General features: G+C 45.2%; 1 protein-coding gene across 1 annotated transcript in view; it reads left to right on the top strand.

Moving 5' to 3' along the window:
• Positions 1–16968, top strand: part of grin3bb (glutamate receptor, ionotropic, N-methyl-D-aspartate 3Bb) — a 61769-nt gene extending 44801 nt beyond the window's left edge. The window contains exons 2-9 of the mRNA XM_053853230.1: positions 8229–8839; positions 9299–10391; positions 11162–11307; positions 11703–11818; positions 12853–13004; positions 13704–13868; positions 13942–14009; positions 15026–16968. Of these exons, the coding sequence (XP_053709205.1) occupies positions 8229–8839; positions 9299–10391; positions 11162–11307; positions 11703–11818; positions 12853–13004; positions 13704–13868; positions 13942–14009; positions 15026–16106 (3432 nt within the window). The 3' untranslated portion in view covers positions 16107–16968. The remainder of the gene's footprint in view (positions 1–8228; positions 8840–9298; positions 10392–11161; positions 11308–11702; positions 11819–12852; positions 13005–13703; positions 13869–13941; positions 14010–15025) is intronic.
• The last annotated feature ends 61 nt before the right edge of the window (positions 16969–17029 follow it).

The following is a 17029-nucleotide window of genomic DNA, read 5'->3' as shown; positions in this document are numbered from 1 at the left end:
TTACCTTGGTTGCTGTTGCTGCCAAGGCAGCAACCCATTTGTCATGGCGGCTCAGAGGGTGTGATCCAAACACAAATCACTCCTGGGTCACAGCCGACTCGGACCTGCAAGAACAAGCTTTGACAAGTTTATTGTACAAGAAAACCCAACTAAAACACGAACAAATAACGGAACGAATAACGGAGAACGAAAAACTTGACCACCAAAAACCGGGGAAAGAGGACGAACACGCAGGGACGAGGAATAACCTGACAACAACAAAATAGGATGACAAAAAGGAAGCTGAAATACAGGGAGAACAAAAACGTACTCGGTACAAACACACCAGGGTCAAAACAAAAAAAATGCTCGGTGGTGAAAACACAAGCACTCGCGAGGAAAAAACCCAGAGTACGACACGTCATGAGCAGAATATGTACGGCGGAGTTAGCATAATACGATGCAAAGTTTGCTATCATGCTAATGCTAACAGAGGATATTTAATATAGACTCATTAATGCAAGATGAAAGACACGTGCTAATTCAGCTAATTGCTGCACGTTTTTCCTGGTGTAACTACTGAATCCAATTTGCGAAATATGGACCACAGGCTGCTGAATATTTTCAGTATCATTGAAGGTTTTTGTTTTTTTGCTTTTACTGCATCCCACTCACATGGTTCGTCTTTTGTTGATAGAAAAAAACTTTCTAAAAAAAAATAGTGTGCAAAATATTTGTAAAAAAAAAACATGTGTTTGATGTGCAAGGACTGTAACTCTTACGTTGGTGGCAATAAACTCGCTTTTAATATGTTAATTTGTTGTGGCATCTGGGCGGTTTTCCAATGAATTTTGAGTCTCATAGCAACATGTTAAATTTATTAAAATACCTTTCAACTCCTGTCTCCTGTGAAGTGCGAGCTCCACTGACTTTCCATAATAATATATGAAAAAGGTAACTCATTTTGTGGATGAAACAATCAATAAAGCTACTTGCATGTGGCTGTGGTGCCAGACTCTGACATTGTTTTGGGGTCACTAAAAAGATTGCTAGAGGCTTGCCAACTGGCATGTTTGACACTCTTGAGCAGTCTTCCCAGACACAGATGATCTCACTGAAGATGAGTTTTTGATGCTCACCAGAGGTCTGTAGTTGACCACTAAACCATGGCCTCATACTCCTCAGAACCATCCAAGTTCACGAAGAGATCCGTCCTCTCGGAGGAGCACGAGTATCTTTGGTCCATGTTTTTTGGTGAGGGAAGGGTGGAGCGTGTGATGTGTGTCATGGAGGAGAACGAGCTGAGCCAATAGACAAAGCTCTCCCTTTAAAGCTACACTCACTGGTTGGTCAGTGACTTTAGAGCGACTTGAAAGAACAGGAGCGCTTATTATCCTTTCAGGAGATGGCAGACGTGAAGGATTCTGTATTGTTTCGAAAATTCAGGTTATTTGAATGTGTAATAGACAGAACTAAACTAGCTAGCGCTGTCACCTGAACACTATATGGGGCAGATGTAAACAAACATGGCTGACCGCGAGATCCATCTTATTGCTGACGCTCTACGTTCCGGGCGCTGTGGAACATATCAGTAGTTACTGTTTTAGTTCACTGTAATAATGAGGCACTGACCACCTCCGATCACAAACATTCAGAAACTTTACTTCTCAGACTCCGCTCATACAAATGTCTCTCAGTCTCCGCCCTTGTGAGGAAGTCCGTAAAAAAAACAATGAGCGCTCACTCCATACTGTCTGCCGGGAAACTGCTGAAGGAACAGCATAATAAAAAAGCTGTACTTATTTCATCACAATTTTTTAATTTAGCATGTACATTTATTTATTGATGTTGTTTCAGAATCATAAATATTTCCAATTTTCACTGTACTAAAACACAAAAAAATGTGGCTGAAAGTCAGTTTTTTTTTCAGCACAAAAATCAATAGCAAAGTCAGCGAAACCCTGGAGCGACTGATTTATCCAAGAGTCTGATCATCGCCCTTATTCCAACCATGTCTGAGATGCCGGCTCGGGTTCGTGAGAAGTCCAACTCACTTTGTGTAAACCTCCTGCTGAGTCCGTAGAGAAGCGGATGTGCGACTCAAAGGTGAAGTAACAGTTCGCACAGCTAACAAGCGCTTGTGTCTTGAGCCCCACGAACTCACTGGTGTCGCAGCTGATCTCTCAGCTGATGTTCGACTGAGATTCAGGCTGAAAGCAGTGTTATGCTTGTTTCCTCGTCTTTTTGATCTTTTTTTCTTCATATTTTATTCAGTTTATTGGATTTCCGTCTGTATGGTGCGTCTTTGATCCAGATCCTGTTTCATTGATACACCGTGTTCCTCACCTCTGCACAGCGTCACTCAATAGTGGATGAGCTGCCGAGTCGAACACCTGACGAATCTGTTCTTCTCTTTCTGTCAGGGAATCATGTTGAAGGCAGAAGTTTGTCAGATATTTCCCTCTTTGTGAAGTTTCAACGGCAGAATGTATTTTATGATGTGCACACAATTTATAACTTCATACCTTCCCAAAGACAAGTGAGCCCATAAACATTACGACTCCTTTTTTCAGATGGAAATTTGAAAAACCATTGGAAGCTGCCCACCTGGTTCAATCTCGATAAGCCTTTCTCACTGTCAAGTCAACATCTTCTTCAGAGAAAAAGAAACAAAAATGTGAAATTCTAACACTTAATTTGGTTATTTCCTTTGAATTTTCATGTAGCCATGCAAAATCAGTTTTGCAGCAAATAACTTGTCAATGTAGCTTAGTACAATGATTCGTAACCATACGGCCGGGACCCACGGTGGGCCCGCGAGCGCCTCCTAGAGGGCCGCTAAAATTTTTTTTTTGTTTTACTCCTCCGTGAGACGCTCAGTTTTAATACTCTAGCCACATATGATGGCAGTAGTGTGTCACGGAATTGACTTGACAGCTGCAAATCTGTGATCGTTAACAACCATGGAGAAGTTCTTGAAAAGAAAAAATGATAAAGAAAGCGATGTTACCCCCCCCAACAGTAAAAACTCTTCATGAAAGCATGTGTTGAAGCAGTTTTGAAAATGTATCAGTACATTTTATGGTGATACTTTCATTTACGCTTTTATTATATCTTCTTTGGAGTTTCAAGAATTTTTTTTTTTATGTTATTTAGACATGGTTTTATTATATTCATTTTATTCACAATTACATTCAGTTTATAAGTGTATTGTTTCCTTTATTAAATTTGATTAATATGACTCGTACCTGGTTCTGCTGTTGGTTGGACTTTTCAATGACAAATTAATATATTTGCAATGATCACATAGTTTCATGTCATTTCACAAGGTTTTGGTTTGTTTACATGTATGTAGATTAAATATGGTTGTTGATCACAACTGAAATCAAGAGAAATGTATCAGTTCTACTGAATGGGCCTCGGGGACATTTGTTCTGGGAAAGGTGGGCCCCGAGATCAAAAGGTTAAGAAGCCCTGCATTACACAATCCAATGCGCAATGTCACACACTGTTCGATGACTGGAAGTGTTACATGTTTTCCCCGAATTCTGGACACTTGGCCGGGTCATCGTGACCTGTACTTTTGCTGGACAAAAACAGATATTTCTGTCACCACCAGATGCGAACCATCCTAAACTTGGATGAACATTCTGCTTGTGCTGGGTCTTTCTTATCCTTAAAGCTCACCAAATGCTGCATTAGCAGATCTTTATCCAACATTCCATTGGTGCTGGAAAACAAGTTAAACTAGTCCATGTCCCTAAGAAGACATCAGATTGTTCACCAACAATATTCTCTTGAGCTACATACGACAAGTAACATCTATGATGAAGTGGCCATGAGTCCGTCCCAAACCTTTTTTTGACGCGCAGGACAGGAAACAATTGACTCCCTGGAACACAGAACATTGACTTTTGAGTCAACACTGGATAAAAAACTGTCTAAGCCTTGAGAGCGAGATTGTGTTCACAATGTACACAGACCTGTGTGTTACAATAACCACTGAAGAAGCAGGAAGTTGTAGCTGGATGCTAGTTGGAACAAGAGCTGCACCATTGTGGATCAACAAGCGCTGAAGAACTGTGCATAAATATCATGAAGTAACTTTGACTGATGATAACAACAATGGAAATGTACAATTTACACAGCGGCATTTCCAACGTCAGTGTCACCTGCTTTTATGGAATTGTTGTAGGATTGTTCCTGCATTGAATGCAGAAACCGTCTTGAAGGTTAATGCATCAGCAGAGATCCATAATTTAGCACTTAGTGATGTAACCCTTCTGAAGCATCAGGTATGACTCTGGTCGCGGCTCGGTTGATTATCGGAAATCGCTTCTCTCAAATGGACCACGTTGAGCTTCTTGAACATGTTTTCCTCAGAGAACCATGGTTACTTTGATGCTGTACGATCAAAACCATGAGCAGCTGCCTCTGGGCGCAGGAAGTGGAGAGCATGTGTGTGTGTGTGTGGCACGTGATGCCGGTGTGGAGCTGTGGAGGGTTTCCTCAGATCTGCTCACTGGGGATGGAGCCCTCACTGAAGGTTTTCCAATGATGAGATCTTCCTCGAACAAGATGTTGGCCAGGTTTGTGGGCCTGACAGCTGAGAAGCTTAAAGATTGTGTTTGTTGAGCAAGTGTAGTTGACCTCTGAAAAAATCACTGTATCTTGTCTTCATGTCTGAAAAGAATACATCACTACCGTCCACTAAATGAGGAGTGAACAGTTAAATCACAGAAGATACTGCCAGTGATGTCACAGTGTCGGTCAAAAGAGACTACAGCAGTTGGAGAAAGTGTAAATGTAAGTCACTGTAAATGTCAGTCTGTCATGATGCAACATTTTGAGATATACTCCAAAGTATGAAAATATAATTTATGAAAAGATCTGACCATTTTTAGTCATTTTCCACCTCTTATCTTATCTTATCGACTGTATGCGGGGCAGCAGAGAAGAACGCTCTCCCCTGGAACCTTCTTGAGCTCTTCAGGTAGAACACAGGTCGAGTGAGACACACACTCCCTGGAGTGCGTCGTTCTTTTGCCCCGGTGCCACCTCAGTAGAAGGCGTCTGGAGACCTGCACCTTCAATGGGTCTCTCAATGTGGGACGACTGAGACTTGAACCAGTCGCAGAACGAATTGGCAGAAACCCAAATTGAACATGACGTGAACAGACGTTCACCTTCATGATCATTATACTTTCTAATGAGGAGTTTAAATATTTCAGCAGATTTACTTCTGTTTTTGTTTCCCTCTTTGGAGAAAACACTATTTTTAAAAGCACAACAGAAAGTTACCTGCGAACATCAGGTTAGTTATCTCGCTCTCATTTCCGAGGATGCCACTGGGAGCTGATGGTATAAAGATGATAAAAGCCTGAGCAGCATATTTACTTTCTGAACAGTCAGCTGGTTGGCTTATTATCCAGAGGAAACATTTACCGCTTTATTCGGCAGAAACTGGTGTTTAATAATGAATCCTGCTCGACTCCATGTGGTCACTCGTGCGCTTCCTGAGACAAATGCCGGCCATTGTTTCACTCTCTCAAGCCTGTTTTTTGGTGATTAGAGGGGAAAAGTTTGGGGAAAATGAGGCGAAAGCGGTGGGAATATTTCGGCAAAACTATAATTTGTCACTGCAGAGTTTTCTTTCAAGTCTTGTCAGTAGGTTCACAGGAAATGTCTGCGGATAAAAAATGACCGTTTCAAGAGCAGCAGATGCTTAAAAAAGCGGTAATAAATCAGCAAAGCGCGTTGATCCGCAGCTGTCAGGTGTCCCTTCATGCGGCAGGTTAGCTCGGGCTAAAGCTCCCGCTGAAAAGATGCCACCGACTGGAGCATTACCTGGGTAACGTTTGATCTCCTAATGAGTTTTGCGTCTAGTTCTCTTGTTGATTCTGCCTGGCGCTGGAAGATTAATGGTGACAAGGATGAGCAGGAAGTCGATTCCTGGGATCAATGAGTGGACCCCCGGGCCTTCACCCGGGCTAACCCTAAAACCTGAAGACTCAGCTCAACATATCACACTGACCGGAATATATTGAAGCATTTTTAAGTCAAATTTCCTCAAGTCCAACTCTTCTTTTTGGACCTGAGGAGAACCAGACAGAAGCACTTCAAATACAGATGAAAGTATTTTTTGTTGTAGGTGGTGTTTTTGTGCAGGCGAACAGGGCAGGTGATGAAGCACCAACAGTGGTCTCTCTGTTCACGCCTGGGCCACAGAGTGTGTCACCGATTAAGATGGTCTGGTGAGGATGCGGAAGACATTGAGACAATTGCTATTCCAAAAGCATCAGAGCACCTACTGTCAGAGAAGTAGCCACAAGTCCGGGGGCACAAGACAGAACAGTACCGACAGTGCTCGGTCCAGTTGCCAGGGATCAATGCTTACTTTGCTGTCAGATTGATGAACTCATGGGTTATTTTATTTTATTGTTTGCACGTCATTCCTTGGTTGGTGGGATCCTTACTGACCATGGCAATAAAGCTGATTCTGATTCTGAAAAAATGTTGGGAGACAGAACCAGGAACAAAGTAGGTTGGTAACAAGTAGCGTTGTCATCTTGGCAACGATCCAAAGTCTCTTGGATCTTGGATGTATATTATGAATAGTGACTGTGATCTTATGAGCCATCTCCTGGGTCTAAAATGAACATGAAGAATTCTTTTTGTACACTGTAAACTCAGTTGATGCTCAGATGCTTCTTGTATTCCATTCTATTGTGATCTTAGTGCTTTCTTTATATTAGTATGTTTTTATTTTATTATATTTTATTTAGCACTTTCTTTTGAGTAACATATTGTTTTCTGTTTATTTCTTTGTTCATCTTTTGTTTTGAGTAGGAGTTGGTGTCACATAAAAAGCCATTTTCCCTGGGTAAATAAATTCTGATTCTGTTTCTGATGAGGTGGAGGTTACTATGTAGGTTGTAGGGTCGTTCGGGGGTTGTAACTTTCGACCTTTGCTTGTCATTGTATGGCTTCCACTTGACAGCTGAGAAGTTACTCAGGGCCAAAATAAGTTTCCCATTTCATAGCTGTTTAGCTACAGGTGGATTTCGTGCCCAGTTGAGTCGCCTCGAAAATTAAGTCGTATAGGAAATTGAATAACAATTGAAAACAGTTGTAAAAGTTCTTTCAACTCTGAGCCTGAAATTTGCCTCCAAAGAAAGAAATGACTAGCCAAGCATCGCTCAGACTTGTAGCCAGGTTTAACGTCATCACTGCCAGCCACTTGTGGGAAAATCATACACAACTCTGGTGCCTACTGCAAAAGCATGGGGTCATGAAGGCAAAAACATCAGGTTTGTAGTGACGAGAAACCATCATCATCCATTTAAGATTCCTCATTTCATTGTGAGAAATTGTCTGGACAAGATTGAATCTATAATCTGGATTATCACATCTCTGGTAATTGTTTTTCTCATACGAAAGCAAATCCTCTTCCAAACTCTTTCAATTTACTGCTGTAAATATCAGACGGATGCTAGTCGGACCAGAGTGTTCCGCCGCAGGCTTTCTCCGTGTTTTCTCGTCCACTGAGTCAAATGATGAAATCGATACTTCACGTCATTCATCTTTAATCCTCCCGTCAGAGTGAGCGGCTGCAGTTTGTTCGGGGATTTCAAGATTCTGTGTTGCGAATATTAATGAGTCCATGTTTAATTTTGCACTTTGAACTGACCTTATATTGTCTTTCACTTGTGTTTTTACCGCAGCTTGATAGATTGAATGTCTCAAAGAAACCCTCTGCCGCCCCCTGTGGTAAAAGACTGAACTCATAGGAGTTAAAATCAGATTAGACGGCCATTTTTATATTTTTGCTCTTTATTCCTAACTGGAAAATTTGTTCTTCTGAGAGGAAAAGGTGCTGGTCATTTCCTTTTTTTAGGCAATGAATGAGACATTTATGTCCTTTACTTGAGGTCGGGTAATTTTCCTGCAGAACACTGACTACAGTCTCTGATCGTTTGCAAAACCAAAAAAAGATGCCGTTTCTAGGTATGTATTTTTATTGTTCTTTTGGCTCAGATTTACATATGGAGGCGCAGATACACCAGGTCCCACAGTACTCCCCAGAAGGTGACTTGATCAAAGCCTGTACAGGTGGTAACTTTAAAAGAGAACATTCCAGACTCTTCAGTTGTTTGTGAGTTGGCAGGTCTTTCTCTGAAATGTGAGATAAATAAACAGCTTCATTGCAACTTACACTCTTTCTGCCTCTTTTGGCTTTCTGTGCACAGAACCGGTTCCACCTGCAGATGGTGACGGCGGTGCCTGAGTCCGGCCTTTCAGAGCTGCTGCTGACGGTGCTTCGGCGCTCCGGCTGGAGGGAGGGTACGGCCGTCTTGTGTCAGGGCTGGGAGGAGGCCCAGGGTCTCCTGCAGCTGCTGGAAGCTGGAGTCACGTGGCAGCTCAGCGCACTCCTCAACCTGACCCAGTCCTCCCACGACGACACACAGATACACGAGTTCCTGTCCCAGCATTTCCGGCGGAACCGTCCACCGCCATCCTCGGTGTTGCTCTTTGGCGCAGACCCACAGTGCGCTGCCGCTGTGCTGCGCAGTGCTCAGGACTTGGGACTTACGTTACCCGTGATGCATTGGGTTCTGGGTCAGCCGCTCAGCCCGGATGCGCTGCATGCTATTGGGCTGCCTCTCGGACTTCTCGCTTATGGACAGGTGGAGAGGAAGCCCCTGGACTTTTACATCAGAGACGCTCTGCAGCTGATTTCGAGAGCCGTTGCCGCAGCGACAGTGGTCCGTCCAGATCTGGCTCTGATCCAGAACATGGTCAACTGTTACGACAAACCCAACAAACATGAGCTGCCCTCATCAGGACAGTACCTCTCCAGGTAGGCATTCGAAAAACATGAAACATTTTTGATGAGCCTCGAGGCGCTTCCAAGGATACTACACCTGGAAGACTTCCAAAGGAAGGCTACGAACTCGAGGCACTACTTGCCTAGAAGTACCTTTCTAACTCAGACAAGACATTAGATCCTGCAGGAACTGTCTCAGCCTGAGAGAGGCTGAACAGCAAGCTGGCAGCTTCGCTGTGAACCATTCAAATAGCAGCGCTGATGCCAATGGGACTTTCAAACTGTAGAGCCTCCGTTCCTAGTATAATGTGGGAACAGATTTAGAAACTCCCTTTCTATGTCAACAGACCTCTCTGAGGAAAACGGGGTACTCTAGTCGAAAACATTTGCTCTGCTCCTTCCCTCCCACCCCCACTTGTGAAATCTGAATCAGTATGAAATGAACTGCCAAATATTTCTTGACACACTTTCATTTTGTCTCTTGTCTCTCAGGTTCCTGTCCAACATGTCTTTCTCAGGTCTAACGGGTGTGGTCCAAGTGCTCCAGAACCAATCCCGTGTCCTTACCCCCCAGCGCTTCCACATCTGGAGCCTAAGACGAGATGCACTGGGCCAACCCTCCTGGGTGACGGTGGGCAGCTGGGAGAACGGGCAGCTTCAGGTGGAGGACGAGGGGGTCTGGCAAGGTCCACGACCTCGACACAGAACGGAAGGGTTTGGGGGGAAGACCAAAGGCCGCTGGAGGGCTGGAATGCCAGTGGCCGGTAGCCGTGTTAGGGTGGTGACTCTGGTGGAACACCCATTTGTTTTTACTCGGGACGCGGACGACGAAGGCATCTGCCCAGCAGGTCAGTTCTGCATGGATGCTGGAACCAATAACTCCGAACTCCTGGAGCGATACTTTCATGACGTGGCAAGCGGGAATGGTAGCCTGCTGCCGGCGGAGTACAACAAGTGCTGCTATGGTTACTGTATTGACCTGCTGGAAAAGTTAGCCGAGGACCTCGGCTTTGAGTTTGATCTCTACATTGTCGGAGATGGGAAGTACGGAGCCTGGAAAGGAGGCCGCTGGACGGGGCTGGTGGGGGATCTTCTCCTTGGGCTTGCCGATATGGCGGTCACCTCCTTCAGTATCAACTCAGCTCGCAGTCGTGTCATTGACTTCACCTCGCCCTTCTTTTCCACCAGTCTTGGAATACTGGTACGCAGCAAAGACACCGCCGCTCCCATCGGCGCCTTCATGTGGCCGCTGCACTGGTCCATGTGGGTGGGAATCTTCCTGGCGCTGCACATCACCGCTCTTTTTCTGACTCTGTACGAGTGGAAGAGTCCTTTTGGGATGACGCCTCACGGACGGAATCGGATGCGCGTGTTCTCCTACTCCTCTGCTCTGAACTTGTGCTACGCCATCCTGTTCGGACGCACGGTCTCGTCCAAGACGCCCAAATGCTGGACTGGTCGATTCCTGATGAACCTGTGGGCCATCTTCTGCCTGCTGGTGTTGTCCAGCTACACTGCCAACCTGGCCGCCGTCATGGTCGGGGAGAAGACCTTCGAGGAGGTCTCGGGAATCCATGACGCCAAGGTCAGTTTAATCTATGGCGTTAGGATTATAGATGTATGAACTGTAGTGATCCACCCGTATATTTCAAAGAGTGTTCAGAAGAAACATTTTTATCAACCAGCTTATAAATGTGTCATGAATCCACCAACTCAATGGACAATGTATGTATGTATTTTTATCAACAACACAAAACATCTCAGGCTCAGGCTACTGTGTATTAAGGTATTTCATGAGTAAAGTATTGTACAGTCCCACATAGTATTTACATGTATTGCAATGTTTGACTTGGCTTAAATTGTGAGTGTGTGTTTTCTCACGCACAAATGGTTTATAGATCCTTTGTTAACCGACTTGACTTGACTCAACAGAGATTTCAATACACTCTCCTGGTGGACAATTAAAAGTGAGCGTGGGTAAAACTACTGCATTATTAAGCCGGTGATATATGAGCACAGGTGGAGCGCAGAACAGTCTTTTCAGAAGAGAAATAAAGACAAATGAAGCTGTGCAGAAGCTGCGTTAATGAGCCGGCTTCTTCACTCAGGTGTGAGAATGAAGGTTTCTCCTCAGGGGTCGAAGTTCACGTCAAGAACCCAAAACATTTAATGAAGTTTGAGATAGAGAGATAGTTTAAAGCAAATTGTGAGGTTAAACCAGTCATTATTCGGTGTAGAAACGTAGGTCACTAATAAAGTCGGACGGCCTCTGACTCCAATAATCACCGACTTAATTGAATCATGTTTGGCTTTGAAACTTTCTCCGAGTCTTGATGGTTGTTTTTCCTCATCCAGCTTCACCATCCGTCCCAGGGCTTCCGCTTCGGCACCGTGCGAGAGAGCAGCGCCGAGGACTACATGAAGAAAAGTTTCCCCGAAATGCACGAGTACATGCGACGCTTCAACGAGCCCACGACTCCCGAGGGGGTCGCCACTCTCAAGTAAGATGTGATGCCCATTTAATAGCTTCACTTAGTTTCATTCAAAGTCTCCCGCGTCCCATCGATTTGACTCTACCTAACTTGATTAATGAACGGCGGCCGAGCGCAAACTCCCCCGCGTCGCTTCTGTGTGACTTTTAATGCAGTTTCAGCTTCTGCTGACTGTTAAAAACAGTGCCTAAAAAACTAAAAGGCCCAGCTATTTTCTCACGCACATCTCAAAAACTGTCCTAAAGAGGCAAATAAAAATGATATCTTTCAGAAAAGGTGAGGAAATTTGTGAATAAATAAGTTGTAACTAAGAATTGGTCCCCAGCCTGTTGCACGTCTGTGTGTGAAATGTTCGCGGTCAGTCGTCAGAGTTGCTGTAGTGACCACGTCTGTGTGTGTTGAAGGGCAGATCCTCCTCAGCTCGATGCCTTCATCATGGACAAAGCTCTGCTGGACTATGAAGTGTCCATCGATGCCGACTGTAAACTAGCAACAGTCGGGAAGCCGTTTGCTATTGAAGGTATGAAGGATATTTTCGACACAACTCCATTTCCTGCTCTGGAAAATAACAAAAGTCTGGCTTCTACTGAGGGAACATAAATCCAATACATTTGGTTTGTAGTCGCTACAATAGCAACAACTAGCTCTTCCATCTCCTATAAAGTTAAATACTGAATGCAAGATCAAAACAAACCTGGCACACACACTAAAACTTGCTGGTCAGTAGTGAAGGGTTGAAGAGGTTTCATGAAGCAGTGTCCTGATTTTCAGAGGCCACCAGGTGGCACTGTCTGCTGCAAAATATGTGGCATTGGACAACAAATTCAATCCCTGGGAAACCTCACTTCATTTCCAAACCAAGAGCGCCATCTAGAGGCCTCTGAAAGTTATGACACTGTTTCATCAATCCTGCAATACTGTTTCATGAGACCTCATCTACCCATCACTACTGGTGGGTTACGGGTTGGTTTGCTCTCTCGGCAGTAGCATCCCGCCATGGTACCGTAAATTTGCGTTTTCATGCTCGGTTGTGAGCTTGTGTGCAGAACTATTTATTTCATGGCCTTCTGAATGATGACAGCTGTTCAAGCTAATCACTAGAGGAAGATGCTAACTATTTTTGAGGTGGGGAAACACCTCGACATAGAGCCATTTTTAACTACTTAGAAAACATGAGGGTTGCACGCTCCTGAACACAACTTCCAAAAGCAGAGCTTGACAATGCTTTGGTGCTAGGTGCCTGCTGGTTTTGCTCATGAACTAGACCATTCACAAGCACGTCTCAACACTTCAGGAGCTCCAAGTTTAAACTGTGCAGTTTGTGTGATTTCATGCTTTAAATTATGAGTTAATGTAAAATACTCAACCTAAAAACGGATGAGGAGCTAGCGGGATCAGAGGGGCCTCAACACTTCCGTGATTTAAAAGTCAGGTTTAAAAGTTCAAGATCAGTTAAAATGTGGACTAATGCAGTGGCGTCAGTGTGGTTTTAGTTTCATTGTGCTTTATTCATTGAAAAGTGAAGACGCTGAAACCGTTGTTTGCTCTTCGAAGGTTACGGCATAGGTCTCCCCCAGAACTCCCCTCTGAGCTCCAACATCTCCGAGTTCATCAGCAGGTACAAGTCAGACGGCTACATGGACCTGCTGCACGACAAGTGGTACAAAGTGGTGCCGTGTGGGAACCGGGTCTTCGCTGTCACAGAGGTCAGTTGTGGCTCCTGGACAGTTCTGCTCTGCTCCTGTTAGTGCTGTGTGTGGAGGAGACAAGTCTCTCTGTTGGTGAGCTGCTGCCCCCTTCTGGTTATACAGTATATTGAAACCTCACTTCAGTTGGAAATCCCAGACATCTTCATGTGTCAATTTGATGTGACAATATCTTAATGAACAGAACATTTTCTTTCATTTAAAATTCAGTTCTCGTACTTCTCACAGCTGTGCAAGCAATACAGTGATGAGGAACTAGCATGAGTATTGGAAATAGAAATACCAAGACTTTCATTGCTGCTGTCATTATCGTGAGGGTAGATGGAGTACTCCAATAGGAATCCATTGTGTTTGATAGAATAGCAAAACAGGTTGTGGTGAATGAAACTATTGAAGTACTTCTACTAGTGCTTGTGTTACGTAGGGATTCACTGAGGCGTTTTTATGCAGGTCACGCTCTGTTCCGCCGCTCCCCACCAAGTTTATTCACAGAATGATTTTCTATAACATGACAAATACTGGACCCCTGTTTCACAAACTCTTGCAGGGTATTATGACAATTCAAACAAATATGCAATAAAAAAAACGTAGGAGGACTAGTATTGACTGCAGTGGGAGACGTTGTGCGCTCGCTATTGGTGAAGTCTGTTGCTGAATGAGCTGAGTAGCAGAGCTAACATGTCTCTCTCTGGCCCTCAGACTCTCCAGATGGGCATCAGCCACTTCTCCGGCCTCTTTGTGCTGCTGTGTGTAGGAGTGGGCGGAGCCTTGCTGACTTTAGCCGGTGAACACGGCTTCTACAGACTGGTGTTGCCGCACATCCGCCGCCGCCAGAACCTGAAGTACTGGCTGCACACCTCTCAGGTGCCACACATATCTTTGGAGGCCAGGAAAGATCCCAGCCGTATTTTAACTGTAACTGTACCCTCTACGACAGAAAATCCACCGAGCCCTGAACATGACGTATGAAGACGTGAAACGCCAGCGGGCAGAGAAGGAGAAAAGGTTGGTTCCTCTTGGTGCTGACTGTCAGTGATGATCCGGTGCCCCCACACATCTGATGCATGCTAGGTTTAGCAACCTGAGCTAGAAGGGTCAGTAACATCTTTATCCTCTTGCTGAATGATTTTGTCTCATGTGCCTTGAGAAGCCTTTCAATACCCCGCAGGCAGCGATGGAGTTAGGTATCATTCTTTAGCTTGTCCTTGCTGAATCTCTTTTGAAGGCAAAGGCCGCTAGATCACAGCAATAAGAGCACTGTTCCGATTAGACCTACGGCACAATGACACTTCACCATCAGTAATATCAATCTGAAGCTGCCATCAATGTTCATGCCATTGTGTGTGCGCTACATTACGTCCTGCGTTTGCTGCCAAATGAGAAGGAGGCGACTGCTAAAAGAAGACAGACAGGAACATTGCATTGTAAGGGTTTTGAGCACAGTCAATTCCATAGTTCGCATACGTTCACTGGATCATCGTCATACGAGGATGGAAGTAGAATCTGTGGTCGTTTTCACTTCACTACACTACTTCCTCTCCTTCTCTAAGTTCTTGACATTGGTCATGCTTCCGGGTCTCACCCACCCAAATCCTGTCCTCATTCACATCATCCATGGACCTCATTCATTCATTTCCACGGTCTCTTCAACGTCATTCACAACTTGGTTCCTGTTGTCCAGAGTCTGCATATGTGGTAGAGGGGAGAGTTACGGGTTCAGTGAAGAGAATTTGATCAACAGTTACACACTCCCAGGACGGACTGGTATATTGCCTCGTGCGGAGATGTTTCCGTTCAAAGGTGATGGAACAATTTGACTAAATCTGGGCGCAGGTGTTGGAAGTGGAACTCTAGATGTTCTGGTTTTCAACACACCACACGTCCATTCTGAAGGGTGTTGCCAGAAGAGACCCAGTATGACATATGAATGGAACCCGACACCCCACATCAGAGAGTAACGTCAGCTCTATTGTTACATACGACCTTTGTCCCTTAACCTGGTCTTGTCTTTGCCTGTGCAGTTGTAACCTGGAGAGATCTCAGCCCCCGTCAGGACCACCTGCCCCGCCACCGCCAGGAGCATCCGCCAAGTGGAACAATGAGACTGAAAAAGACGCTGCTGCAGCAGCGGCGGCCGCCAAGGATGCCCGGGACTTTAAAAGAGTTCACTTTAATCTGGAGACGCTCAACACTCGCCGCCTGCTGGCTCGCCTCGCCACTTCTGATGCCAAGGCAAAGGCAGCGAAAGACAAAGAGGAGGCTCCCTTTAATGCGAAGGCAGCTCCGTCGAGCAGACTGTGTGAGAACGGTGGGCCCGCGTCCTCATTCGCCAGCTTGGTTCTGTCGCGCTCAGCAGCTGCTGCGTCTTCCAACCGCCCAAACGCTACACCTGCCAACGGAGCCCCGGCAACTGTTTCCAGACTGGCATCGCGCGCGACTGCGGCCGATTCCACAGACCAACCGGCCGCTCCTGTGGCCCCGCCCAAGCCAGGCGAACTGCAGGAGCTGCAGGAGCAGATTGAACAGATGAGAGAGAAGCTGCGGGTGGCTTTGGCCAGAAGGGCCGAGATCCAAACATCTCTGGCCAAACCTGTCGCCACGGTGACTGCTAACAACCCGTCCTCTGTTCCAGCTACAGTGACTGCTACAACAGAGTCCGCAGTGCCGGCGGCAGCAGCAGTGATATCAACGAAAGTAACCGCAACAGCGACATTGCCTGCAGGGACAGCAACGTCTACAAAGGTCACGGCAACAGCCGCGACGACCGCGGCGACAAGCGCGCCATGGAAAGTGACCGCAGCAATGTGTGCGAAAGTGACAACAGCAGCAACAACGTCATCGAAACCGACAGCAGCTACATCCATATCATCGAAATGGACAGCATCAGCAACGATGACAGCCGCAACGGCAATGTCGCCAAAATTCGCAACATCAGCAAGTCCAGCGTCAACATCCGCACCGAAAGTAGCCGCTCCCACCGTCACCACGATAACATCCTACCCTGCTAACACCAAGTGCGTGATGACCATGACGGACCCGCCACACAAAGTCCTGTCCAAAGTCCGGCCCCTACCCAACAGACTGGCCAATGAGAGGAGGTGATGTTCTCTGCGGATGTCACGTGACCCTCAGCACATGGCAGGGCCATCTTGTATTTTTCTCTATTCTATACATTGACTGATTAAAGATGTCAAATCATGTAGTCCGCACACTTCATGGACAAGTGATTCAAATGTTTTTGGAGCTTCTGACAATTTCTCAGTTAGCAATTCAGATGTATTGGGTTTCGCCAAATACCACCTTCAAGGTGGTCAGGAGTTTACTGTAGAACTTCCAACGGTGGCCCGAGCTTGATCCCTGAGGGGCCTCACACATTTCCACGATCAATCCCCATCACATTTGCAAGATCACATATTTATATTTTTACATCATTTCATATCATTTTTCTCTTCTTAAAGACGGTGCCACATCATGTCATTTGTTTCTCTCTCTGTGTCAACAGTAGCGGTCGTCAGGTAAATATTGTGATGTAATTAACGGCAATGTTTTTCTGACTTATAGTGAAGTTGAATGTCAAGCGGTGAGCTGAAGTTATGTTCGAGTATTTAGATGAATGTGACTTTTCAGCGCTGAAACAGAAAATTCATCATGAAAAATGTGTTTTTTGACCTTTGAGAAATGACCCGCTGCTCCATCGCTTCCATCCCAACAACTGAACTTTTGCATCTTTATGTTTTTGGGGACTCATCTTGCGCTATGAGGCATTCACTGACCTCTCTTTTTGATGTTTACAAATTTACCAGGTGTGTTTGAGGTTTATTGGTTATTTTCTTTCACTTTCTTTTTGTTGGAAGGTATTGAAAATTAAAATATGTGTTCTATCGATTATCGTCACTTTTGTTATTTTCCTTTAAGACACCGTGAATGTCTCATGAATGTAGTCCACTGATTTCATTTTTTCCTCACGACTTGTCCATATCATGTCATGGACTAACCAGTAGGCCACACAGCAGCCGAGTGGTTAG

Source organism: Synchiropus splendidus, chromosome 1 (genome assembly GCF_027744825.2).
Source record: "Synchiropus splendidus isolate RoL2022-P1 chromosome 1, RoL_Sspl_1.0, whole genome shotgun sequence".
Taxonomy (NCBI): Eukaryota; Metazoa; Chordata; class Actinopteri; order Syngnathiformes; family Callionymidae; genus Synchiropus; species Synchiropus splendidus.
Note: the sequence above shows the minus strand (reverse complement) of the source record. Positions and strands in the feature narration are given on the sequence as shown.